The following is a 13,031-nucleotide window of genomic DNA, read 5'->3' as shown; positions in this document are numbered from 1 at the left end:
TATTCATTGTTATCCTTTAATATTCAAGATTTGCTAACTGCATTTCTGCTAAAATATTCCACAGTTGGCTGGGAGTGATGACTCTTGCTTGTAATCCTACTACTTTGGGAGACCTAGGTGGGAAGATTACTTGAGACCAAGAGTTTCAGACCTGCTTATCAACATAGATAGCATGTCTTACCCCACACACCACAGAAAAAAAAAAAACAGGCTTGGTGGCCAGCACCTGTAGTCCCAGCTACTCAGGAGGCTGAGGCAGGAGGCGCACTTGAGCCCAGGTGTTTGAGGTTGCTATGAGCTATGATGATGTCATTGCACTTTAGCCTGGGCGACAGGAACTCAAAAAAATAAAATATTTCACATTTTACATGTTTAAAGATTGTTGTTGTTGATCTGCACAGGACTCCCCAAATCTTATTTCAAAATAATATTTATTTTGATAATTATTAGCCTGGTTTCTTGCGTGAAAAGATTAGGGCTCAAACAGGTTAAACATACATAAGATAGTATAGAATAGAAATCCTATTGTAGGGATTCAGACTTCAAATTGCTTATGTAAATAGCTCATGTTTTTTAATGTATCTTTTCAGAGCCAATATACTTTAGAAGCATACAACTGTCATAAAAATGTGGTTTTTTCATCACCTATGTGCTCTAGAAGGGAACTTTACCATTTGATTAGAATTTTTAAATTATTTTGTTTTTATTTTATATTATTTATTTTTTTGATAGGTGATGGTTCGTTAGTAACAAACTTTGCAAATTACAAAAAGACCGTATAACCAAAATCACGAGGCAAACAAAAAACAATGACACCAAATATGACAAAGGATTGATACCTTTCACAAGGTATTTATCTGATCTCATATGTTTATATTATTATTTCAAGCTCTGATTATGGCAGTGAAATATTTTGTTCTCTTTTCTTTTTCCTTTTGAATTTATAAAATCATTTTTTTCTTTGCTAATGATATAATCTTTTTTGTTTGTTTGTTTTAAATTAACATGAGGGTGTCTTGTTCTTTTTTCATCCCCCAACTCTGACTCAAAACTTCTGCTACTCATTTGCTATGCTTTAAAATCTCTCCTGCAAGTGAACTTACCCCGTGGGCCAAATTGCGAACTGCCTTGGAACGGAAGGCTTGTGAGGAAGGCAGTAGGTTGCTAAAAAGTCTTATTAATTTGCTATATAAGCTGACTTAGTGTCAGAGAATTCTCCTTTCCCCTGATGAACTTGAGATGTGTGTGTGTTTTGACCTGTATTAGTGATTCCATTTGAATTGATTACTTTCAGATTGCAATTTTTTTAGCCGTGTGAATATTGCACCTAATTTTCACTGTAATCGCTGAAACAAATATCTGCTGTTTGTATTTCCGACCCTTTCAGCCCATAACTGCTGGAAGTGATTTAATGCAGCTGGTGAAAAACACTAACAATCATCATAGCCCGGAAAGTGTGAAACAATGCCATTGTAGTTTGTGATCTTCCCGGTCTAAGGACTGATAATGTTCAGCCATGGGACTTGAAAAAAGCCAATTTTACTGTAATTAAGGAAACAGCAAAAGGGGGGGGAGGGGTCTAGGTTGGCTCAGTCTGGTGAGAGCTTGTTTTTATAAGAATTCACTTGAAGTGTGGAGAGGAAATGCTTTCATCTGAAAGGGATTGTTGTACTTCATTCTGATTCCCCCCAACTCCCGTAGGATAAAAGCGCCTGCTGAGTGACAGCACAGATGTAGCTCATTTGGAGAAAATGAAAGAAGAGGAGAAAAGGGTCCGGTGACGGAGGCGTCTGTTATGCTCCCAAGTTCCCGCGGTTTTTCCTCCTTTCCTTCCCCAGCAGCCCTGAGGTCCATGTGGCCAGCGCCATGCCCTCCCCCCTCCCCCTGCGGCCCTACCTCCCTGGAGAGGCGTCCCCGTCCGCGGACTCGCGGCCCTTCAGTAGCCCTGCCGAGCTCCCGGGGAGGGCAGGGAAGCCCCTCCTGGGGGTCACTCCGCCTCGCGCCCCGCGTTTGCCGCGCCGGCTGGCCTGGTGCTCCATTGACTGGGAGCAGGTCTGCTTGCTGCAGAGGTTGGGAGCCGGAGGGTTTGGATCCGTGTACAAGGCGACCTACCACGGTGTCCCTGTGGCGATAAAGCAAGTGAACAGATGCAGCAAGAACCGACTAGCATCCCAGCGGAGCTTCTGGGCTGAGCTCAACGTAGCCAGGCTGCGCCACGACAACATAGTGCGGGTGGTGGCTGCCAGCACGCGCACGCCGGCCGGCTCTAACAGCCTGGGCACCATCATCATGGAGTTTGGTGGCCATATCACTTTACACCAAGTCATCTACGGTGCCCTCGGCTACCCTGAGGCTGGGGAGCCTCCCCGCTGCACTGGAGAACAGTTAAGTTTAGAAAAGTGCCTCAAGTATTCCGTAGATATTGTGAAAGGCCTGCTCTTCCTTCATTCCCAAAGCATCGTGCACTTGGACCTGAAGCCCGCGAACATTTTGATCAGTGAACAGGATGTCTGTAAAATTAGCGACTTTGGTTGCTCAGAGAAGTTGGAAGACGGGCTGTGCTTGCAGACTCGTCTGTACCACCCCGGGGGAACCTACACCCACAGAGCCCCGGAGCTCCTGAAGGGCGAGGCCATAACGCCCAAGGCCGACATCTACTCTTTCGCCATCACGCTCTGGCAAATGACTACCAAGCAGGGGCCTTACTCCGGGGAGCGGCAGTACGTGCTATACGCCGTGGTGGCCTACAACCTCCGCCCGTCTCTCTCGGCCGCGGTCTTCACCGACTCTCTGCCTGGGCAACGACTTGGGGACATTACTCAGCGCTGCTGGAGGCCCTGCGCCTCGCAGAGGCCAAGTGCAGACCTTCTCTTGGTGGATCTTAACTCTTTAAAAGCTGAGTTTGGGTGACTGCAAACCTGTTATCAAGATAAGCTTTCGTCTTTGTTTGGATTTGTTTTTAAAGTGGACGTGTAGAAGAAAACATATTCCTAGGATGGATTTTTAGAAAATAAAGTTACTAGAATAACTTTTAGTCTGAAATGCTACCAACCTAGTACCTGTATTTGACTCAGTGTTAGTAACCAACATTACTCTTTTATGTAGTTACATGCTTGGCTTTCTGTAGCCACTGTGCAAACTTTTAACAGGACGCCTGTGCCCTGATTAATTCCCCATCTCAATTCCCAACTGTCCCAGATTCAGCCTATTTGACTTTCTCCCCATCTCATCTCTCAGCTGCTTATAATATAAAATCACTAAGCACCTCTAACATCTTAACAGTTACAGGGTAGTGCATTTATTCAAATTTACTGATGAAACCACTTTGTCCAAAACAACTGCATTGCAGAAATTCTAAAATATTATGTAAATTCACATATCCTGTACCTACCACCTAAACACAAACTACTTCTTTGTAATTTATTTTTTAGCAGCAGGGTTGCGTTCTGTTACCCAGCCTGGAGTGCAGTGGCATGATCATAGCTCACTGCCACCTCAAATTCCTGGGCTCAAGTGATTTCCACCCTCCTTCAGACTCCTGAGCAGCGGGGACCTCAGATGCCCACCACCATGCCTGGCTAGCAAACCATTGACCATTTACTTGCTCCCTTACCAAATCAATATACTTTTTTAAAAAATTACTTTTCCCCATTCCTGCCCCAATAGAATTTCTTCTTTGTAATGACCTTCATATATAAAATTGACAAACTGAAGTAAACTTATTTCAATGGAATAATATCTTAAATGACATATTTCAAACTTGTGCATTGCCAGGAGCAGAACAATTTTGCTAAGATACTTTGAAACTTGAGTTTCATTTGCCTGGTGTTTGGACTCAGAAGTAGATGACTAAAGTAAGATTATATGATGTGAGGAGAAAATGATAACCCTGAGAAAGAGTGGAATTTAACATTTGGACAGGGGAGAGCAGTAAAGAAAACTAGATGGCCATTCTAGACTTTGAAACAATAGGTACTGGGACATAGGAGCTAAAGAAGGTGATTGTGATTGAATCTTATTGTTAGGACAACTTTGACTTTTTTATTTTGTGTGGAGACAGAGTCTCCCTCTGTCACCTTGGCTAGAGTTGAGTGGTGACATAGCTCACTGCGACCTCAAATTCCTGGGTTCAAGCAATGCCTCACTCTCCTGAGTAGCTGGGGCTACAGGTGCCCTCCACCACGCCTGCCTAATGTTTCCATTTTTAGTAGAAACAGGGGTCTCACTGTTACTCAGGTTGGTCCGGAATCCATGAGCTCAAGCAATCCTCCCGCCTTGGCCTCCCAGAGTGCTGAGATTACAGGGATGAGCCCCTGTCTGGCCCAACTTTTACTTTTAGCAACAGCAGTTCAGTGAGGGGTGCAATAGCCTGGGAGAGGGAACAGCAGGGCTCGAGGCAGCAGCTGGACATTGGCTGCTAAGGAAGGAGGGAGAAAAAAAAACTGTAAAGGGAAACAAGAGACATAGAAATGATGGCAGAGTTTTGGCTTGGTTTAGTTTATTTTCAGGATCTAATATTTGTGGACTAAACCAAAGGAGACAAAAATAATAAAGTTGAAAAAAGAAGAGATGAGGCATATTACCCAGGGAAGCAGACCGCAGCTTTGGAGAGGTCGGGGCATCTCTGCCCAGGATGTGGGCTAAGCCATTAGGGTCCACAGAGCAAGACCACAGTGCAGAACTGTTCTTTATTTTTCTTTTTCAAATTAGTATGAGGGTAAAGATTTTTAGGTTATTTGATTTCATTTCTAAGGTAAAATTCAAGTTGTAGTTGAGCCTTTTTTTTTTTCTGAGACAGAGTCTCACTCTCCTCAAACTCTTGGACTTAAGAGATCCTCTTGCCTCAGCCTCCCAAATAGCTGGGACTACAGGCGCCCGCCACCATGACCAGCTAGTTTTTCTATGTTTAGTAGAGATGGAGTCTCACTCTTGCTCAGGCTGGTCTTGAACTCCTGAGCTCAGGCGATCCACCCACCTCGGCCTCCCAGAGTGCTAGTCAGAGAGGCTACCTGAGAAGGGTGAGGTCCGGGAGAACAGGTCTTCTCAAGGAGACCACAGGATGCGCTGCAGGGTCCTCTCCATGGTGACTCAGCTCTTGGGAATTTGTAAACTTAACTTCCTAAAACTTGGAAATTTCCACTTTTGTGAAATCCTGTAGTTCTGTGGGGGCTGGACTGGCAAATGAAAAAGATACCTCTGGGTACCTCATTAATGAGCCCTCAGTGAGCTACAGGAGGAACCACGGCTAAAGGTGTTACAATCCAGAACTGACTCCCAGAACGCACATGGCTACAGCTTAGATTCAAATATCATGCCCTCTTCTGGAAACCACAGAGGTCACAAGGTAAACAAGGGAGAATAAGCCCTGTGAACACCATAATCAGTGAAAGTAGGAGAGCCAACAAACCCCCAAATATACGGGTATATGGTGATGCCCAAGACTGGACGGAGCAGAGAGGAAAGAATGCAGGGAATATAGGTGATAGGCAAGGGGTAGGAGGTAATCAGGAGATCCAGCAGGGACAGAGCCTAGAAAGACCTGCAAGATTCCATTCCCCAGGCAACAGGTGCCCACTGAGAAGTGCAGGTGCAAAAGTTGGGGAGGAAACTCCTGAGGACAGGGACAGGTCAAACAGCTATTCGTAAGATTTAGTGGAGAGAGAAGAAACTGTTAAGAAGGATCCAGCCACGCAGAGCTCAGAAAACAGGAGCAAAACTCAGTTCTTGGACATGAGAGGGTCACCCTGGGGCGGGGCGGGGATCCTAGAAGCACAGAAATCTCCTGAACCCAGTTTGCTTTGGAGAGAGAAAAAGTTGTGGCAGCAAGGAAAACTAGCAAGGCAGCATTTGAAGGACAGAGAAAGGAAGTCTGGGGTTGTTGGGAGATCCCCTGGTGGGAGATAGCCTAAGGCTCTCACTGCTCCAACCGGAATAGCTGAGAATCAAGGACATTATTTAAAGCCAACATACCAAGTCAGAGGTACAAGCACATTTAACAGTAAGTGCACAGATAAATATTATAAAAGATAATACTATGACTGAAATTATGGTGGGGAAGAGCAGGGAGGCAAGAGGGAAAGTTAACAAGCTGTCATGACTATCGTTGCTCATTGAGGTAGTGAAGAGATAGATGTTGCCTGGGATAAAGGAAATTATACACAGACAGATGACAGAATTGAAGAATGACAGGGACACATAAAATCAACATGGTAACAAATCTAGAAAAGGAAAAGCCCCATTTATCTGGAAATTGAAAAACTCTTAACCAACTGATTGTCAAAAGAAAATGTTAAGCAAAACTGTACCAAAACAAATAATTTAAAAATATGGTCGAAGTTAGGAAAAGAACAAAAAAAGGGAGAAATTTTTTAAAAGAATTAAACATTAAACTTATTTAAATGAGTTAAAAGAAACAGAACAAGCAAACGAATAAGTAATACATTTTATTGAATAAAAACCAAAACAAACCTTGGCTAACTTAAATAAAATCCTATATACACAAAAAATAATGATCAAAACAGAGGACATTTTGTTCTTAATTTTAGGAAACTTTATATAACTATAGAAATAAATGTGAACAGCTAGAAAAACATAATTTTTCTAGGAAACTATAATTTACCAAAACTGGTCCCAGTGAAGACAGAAAGTCTAAACAGACCAATTTTTTTTTTCTCTGAGACACAGTCTCACTTTGTTGCCACGGGTACCCCCTGTAGAACGCTGTGACGTCATAGCTCACAGCAACCTTAGACTCTTGGGCTCAAGCAATTCTCGTGTCTCAGTCTCTCAGTAGCTGGGACTATAGGCCCCCACCACAACGCCCAGCTATTTTTAGAGATGGGGTCTTGCTCTAGCTCAGGCTGGTCTCTAACTCATGAGCTCAGGTGATCCGCCTGCGTTGGCCTCCCGGAGTGCTGGGATTACAGGCATGAGCCACCTCGCCCAGCCACAATGCTGAAAGAAGGAGTAGAAAGTGTTGTTGGCTCAGCACCTGAGGCTCAAGCGGCTAAGGTGCCAGCCACAAACATCTGAGCTGGCGGGTTCGAATCCAGCCTGGGCCCGCCAAACAACAATGATGGCTGCAACAAAAAATAGCCAGGCCCTGTGAGGGGCGCCTGTAGTTCCAGCTACCTGGGAGGAGGAGGCAGGAGAATCACTTGAACCCACAAGTTGGAGGTTGCTGTGAGCTGTGATGACACAGCACTCTACTCAGAGTGACAGCTTGAGGCTCTGTCTCAAAAAAAAAAGAAAGTGTCGTCCAATGTCTTTCCCTCCCCAGAGGGCACGAAGGCTATCAGACATAAACACCAGGTTATCTTGATGCTACTGAAATTATTCCAGAACACGGGAGGAAAGTTTCCAAATTCCTTTTAAGAACAACATTTACAACAAAACCTGATAAAGATTGCTTTAAAAAAAGAAACCACAAACCAATCTTATTTAAAACTATCACTGTTGGTAGGGTGTGGTGGCTCACACCTATAAATTTCACCTTTTGGGAGGCTGAGGCAGGAGGATTGCTTGAGGCCAAGGGTTTGGGGTTGTTTTTTTTTTTTTTTTTTTTTTTTTTTTTTGTGGTTTTTGGCCGGGGCTGGGTTTGAACCCACCACCTCCGGCATATGGGACCAGCGCCCTACTCCTTGAGCCACAGGTGCCGCCCCAGGGTTTGGGGTTGTAATGAGCTGTGGTGATACCACTGCACTCTCACCCAAGCAACAGAGTGAGATCCGCCTCAAAACAAAATAAAACAAAAACAAACAACTCCCAAATACTTGTCAGTGTTAAAAATTCTAAGTCAATATTAGCAAACAGAATTTAATAGTTAATTTCAAAGATCATGCACATGATATTTTTAATTATGTAGGTTTCTTCTAAGATGTAAGGATGGTTCAATAGTGGGAAATCTATTATCTTAATTCATCATATTAGTTGATCAAAAGACGAAAAAAAGAATATGTGCTGGGTAGCGCCTGTGGCTCAAAGGGATAGGGCGCCAGTCCCATATGCTGGACGTGGTGGGTTCAAACCCAGCCTCGGCCAAAAACCACAAAAAAAAAAAAAAGAATATGTGCTAAAAAAACAAAAAGGTAGACAAAACAAAAAGAGTATGTGCTAAAAAGACATTTGACAAAATTAAATATTTACACCCAATTTTTATAAAAAGAGACTCAAGAAGATGAATGAATGGATACTTCCTCACCTATTTTAAAAACACATACATAATTAATGTTAATTTCTGAGTTTTTGTAAATGTACCATGGTTGTATAAGATGTTAATATTTGGGGAAAGTGAGTGAAAGGTATACAGAAATTCTCTATACTATCTTTGTAACTCTTCCATATTTCTAAAATTATTCCAAAGTAAAAAATTTAAAACTTAAAAAACGTGTATTTCAGCCCCAAAGCCATCATCTTAATAGGAAATTACTGAGGCATTTCCACTGAAGTCAGACAGAATGTGAGAATGCCTACTACTGCCGTTATGATTTAACATTTTATCAGTCAATGATATTTTAAAAAAGAAGGAAATCCGAGGTCTAAAAATTGTAAATAAAGAGGAAAAACAAATGCTCTTTGCAGATTCTGTTTTCAAGGATGTCTACCTGAAAACAAAGAAACAAACAAAAAACCCAAGAGAATTAGCAGAACAGCTAACTCAACAATAAGAGAATTGTGTAAGGTCATAAGACATAAAGTTACTACAAAGAAATCCATAGGCTTCAAATATATAAGCGAACATCAGGAGAATTTATAAAAGAGGATTCCTTTTATAATACCAATGAAAAAGATAAAATATTCTCTCTGATACAATCCTGGCCCGCATGGTTATTGATACCAAGGCCCAGGATGATCCTTGGCCAGTATAATAGGGATATTAGTTGTATACAGGAGAGCTGAACAGGTAAATAAATATATTGCAGATAATGACAGCCAGGTTTCATTAAGTGTGGGCAAAGAGGATTACAAGAACAGAGAGAAGTCTAGAATAAACCCTATAGTGCTGATGGAAATTGAAGTCGTACTAGTGTGAAGTCATGTTTTTTCATTGAGATGGATGAATGGAGAGTAGATACAGAAATTAATATAAATGTGTGGATATGTGTGTATGCACGCACATGCCTGTCCTAGTTCTGTCCTTTGACAGAGCCTAAGGTAATGACACTCTGGAGTGGACTCAGCACCAGATTTTAGTTTCTGTACTCTCTGACTCTGTAGTTTCTGAATTCTTAATTATCCGCGAAGGAAACCAGGACTTCTTGGAAAAATGGCTGATTCCAGAGCAGGGAAAATATAACCTGGAATATCTTGTGACTCCAAATAAGAACATGCTCAAGAATGATGGGAGCATGTCCAAGGACACAGGCTAGCTTCAAAGGTCTCCTATTGGCCAAGCTGGAAGACTTTGAGCATTAAAATAACTGATGATAGTAAATAAAATAGAAACAAACAGTCACAGCGAATAAAATGAGAATCTCTATTGATACAAATAATTACGTAAATATGGGGAAAGGAAAGCTCTACCTTACAATAGAATGTCAACTAATCTTAATTGCTAGTAAGTACACATTACTTATCAATTATCCTCACAGGGAAGAGATCCTGCTGACATTATCTCAGTGATATGGATAGACACACAGATAAGAGATCTTAATCAAGTTAATGGCACCCCAGCAAGGGGACAAATATGCCACCTCACGTGAAGCACTGAGAACACAGCCCTTCTGTTGTGGTCCTGTGAAAGATAAACATATAACCTGACTCAAATCATGAGGAAGTGATTACAACCCAAGTTGGCCCACACACTTCTAAACTATCAAGGTCATAAAAGACAAAGAAAGGGCGGCACCTGTGGCTCCAGGAGTAGGGCGCCGGTCCCATATGCCAGAGGTGGCGGGTTCAAACCTAGCCCTGGCCAAAATCCAAAAAAAAATAAAATAAAAGACAAAGAAATACTGAGGAACTATTGTATGTAGAAGGATATGAGAACACAGTGCAACACATAATCCTGGATGAAATGATGGTCATTTATAAATGAAGATTATTAGGACAACTGATGAAATTTGACTCGAGCCTCTGCATATCCGTTTCTTGATTTTGATAGTTACACTGTAATCACGTTGGAGAGTGACCTTGTTTCTGGGAAATACTCAGTGAATACTAAAAGGGTAATGCAGTGTCATGTCTGCATTTTACTCTCAAACGGTTCAGAATAAAAATAACTATAAACAGGTATAGAGAGAATAAAGTAAATGCGTAAACTTAACAATTGGGGAATCTTCGTTGAATGAAGAAAATTTGGGAGATCTTGGTATCACTATTGCAACTTTTCCTATAAGTTTTAAATTGCTGCAAGCTAAAAATTTAAAAAGAAATAGCCAGGCAAAGCTTAATAAAAAATGCACAAAATGTTTCAGAGGAAAATTTCGATCTTCTTGACATGTAAACAGACATAGAACAAGCGTATTCATTTAAAGAAGTTTTTTTTTTTTTTTTGTAGAGACAGAGTCTCACTGTACCGCCCTCTGGTAGAGTGCCGTGGCGTCACACGGCTCACAGCAACCTCTAACTCTTGGGCTTACACAATTCTCTTGCCTCAGCCTCCCAAGCAGCTGGGACTACAGGCGTGCGCCACAACGCCCGGCTATTTTTTTGTCGCAGTTTGGCCGGGGCTGGGTTTGAACCTGCCACCCTCAGCATATGGGGCCCGCGCCCTACTCACTGAGCCACAGGCGCCGCCCCATTTGCAGAATTTTTTATAAGATCAAAAGGGCAGGGCGGCGCCTGTGGCTCAAGGAGTAGGGCGCCCGTCCCATATGCTGGAGGTGGCAGGTTCAAACCCAGCCCCGGCCAAAAACCACAAAAAAAAAAAAAATCAAAAGGGCAACATGTATCCATCAGTAACAACTGGTTAGATTAGGAGACATCGATATATAGGCACATGAACAAAAAGAACAAAAAAAGCTCTTTACTGTTAATGAAAAATCTGTATAATGCTTTTGTAAATTAAAAGCAAGGTATAAGATAGTAGTGGAGGCAACTGAGTGTGCCACACTATTCTGTTTTTGTGAAAGACAGTTATGCAAATACTTCTTTGTATTTGCATAAAAACTCTATTCAGGAAAATAACTCATTGCTGTGGTAAGGAAAAAGGACAGACAGGGCAAGGATGGGTGTGAGAGTTTTCACTGCATACCTTACCTATTTGATTTTCAAACATGTCAATGTATTGCCTGCTTAAAAAAAAAAACAAAAAACATTTAATAGTCAGACACAGTGAAACGTGAAACCTCCTCTGCATAAGTGTGCCTTAAAGTGCCTCAGAGCCGCTGTCCCACCTGTTCCTTTTGCTTGCATGTCACACTAGTTGCCATTCCCTTTATCCAGCTCTCCTCAACTAGCTGAATCCTGTAAACATGCTTTTAACTGTGCCAGGAAACTGGTTTTTCTCTAACCGCTTTCTCAGGTTCAAAGCAGAAGACAGCTAAAAGGGCCATGGCCTTTGAAAAATAAAGGCTAAAACACACCGCAGTTAAGTTATACGCCTCTGATAAACATTCCCAGGGCACTGTACTCCTTCACTCTTGTAATTACTATCTTCACTGCTCAGAAAAAAATCATCATTTTTAAAATTGTTATCACGGCTAACATTAATTAAGGGAGTATTATGTTGCCAAGTGGCCAAGAATTGTAAAGTGTTTTATGTATCCAAAAATATAAAACCCTCACAACTAAACTAACATATTTACTATTATTATTTCATTTTTTAAAATTAGGAGGTTGAGACCCAGAGAGGGTAAGTACCTTGCCCAGTGTCACACAGCTGAGGATAGAGGCAGAACCCATGTCCTGAGCCATCACACTCTACCACCTGGGATGGTGGTGGCAGCAAACGATACCCTATTTTCAGCTTCATGACTTCAAATGTTTAAACAAGTTATTTTATTTAATTCATTTCTTTAAAAAAATCCAAGAGATTACCATAAAAAAAAATCATTACTTGAGGCAAATAGTGTAATTGAGACACAAAAGTACATGAAAAATACAATGTGGTGCTCAAGGCTAAAAAAGGACACAGTCGTATGTGTACTTACTACTTTCCTACACATTGATTCTAAAGGGTAGTCAGTGAACATACCCTTCATCATCTGACATATCCTTAGCCTTCTGTCAGGCTCAGAGGGGCAAAGCTGAAGTACTCATAGGCCTAAGACCTGTTTCTACATTCTGTTTGAAGGGATTATGCACCACTAAATTTAACTTAAGACAATTATAGGTACCAATTTCATTATTGGTATAGTGAATGCACACATTTCCAAAAGTTAAAACTGCCTGATAAACAGTCTTGGTACTTCCAGTGAATGATGAAAAGCAAAATATACTCCTAAAATCCTTATTACATGACAGGAAATGAATTTTCTTAAGGCATTAACTGCCCAGAATGGGAGAGAAAACTATAAGAAGAAAATTTTAGATGTTGGCAAGCTCAATTTACTCTAGAAAGTTTAATGAAAGGGATTCGGTGGTGTACCCAGATACAAGACCAGGAGAGGTTCAGGACAAGTTTAATGAAAGGGGACAGAAACACACCTGGACAAAGATGCCGCTGGAGTGAGGATGGTGGGAGGCTTGTTTTTATACTGGGCATAGGGGGAGGAAGATCCCACAGGTTGCTGGAAGGTTTTGGCAAGCTAGAGTCTTTCTGGTGGAACTGTTGGGGCAGAGCCAGGTAGGCCTTTTGTTCTTTGTATGGGAAGGGTTTGGGGCCCTAACATTTAATCCTGAGTGCGTAGTGGAGGAAACTGAGAGGCAACTTGAGTTGTACCATAGAATGCCCCCAAATCATGTCCTTGGCAGTTGAAGTTCACAGGATATGACAAATGAGCTAATACCCTCTAAGCAGGAAAATATGAATATTCTAAGAAAATAGACTTCAAGATACAATGATGGAAGTTCCCCAGTAAAACAACAGAACAACTTACAGCAAAGTTTAATTTTTTTTGTTTTTGAGACAGAGTTTTACTATGTGCCCC

The 13,031-nt window shown here is 41.7% G+C and overlaps 1 protein-coding gene across 1 annotated transcript; it reads left to right on the top strand.

The window, feature by feature from the left end:
- The first annotated feature begins 1,866 nt into the window (after positions 1-1,866).
- Positions 1,867-2,920, top strand: MOS (MOS proto-oncogene, serine/threonine kinase). Its single transcript, XM_053558244.1, has one exon. The coding sequence runs from the start codon at positions 1,867-1,869 to the stop codon at positions 2,908-2,910; it is 1,044 nt and encodes a 347-aa protein (XP_053414219.1). The 3' UTR covers positions 2,911-2,920.
- Positions 2,921-13,031: the final 10,111 nt, after the last annotated feature.

The sequence above is a fragment of the Nycticebus coucang genome, chromosome 13, assembly GCF_027406575.1.
Source record: "Nycticebus coucang isolate mNycCou1 chromosome 13, mNycCou1.pri, whole genome shotgun sequence".
Taxonomy (NCBI): domain Eukaryota; kingdom Metazoa; phylum Chordata; class Mammalia; order Primates; family Lorisidae; genus Nycticebus; species Nycticebus coucang.
Note: the sequence above shows the minus strand (reverse complement) of the source record. Positions and strands in the feature narration are given on the sequence as shown.

Excerpts from the sequence above, each read along its gene's own strand:
- MOS (XM_053558244.1), top strand. The coding sequence starts at position 1,867 with ATGCCCTCCCCCCTCCCCCTGCGGCCCTACCTCCCTGGAGAGGCGTCC.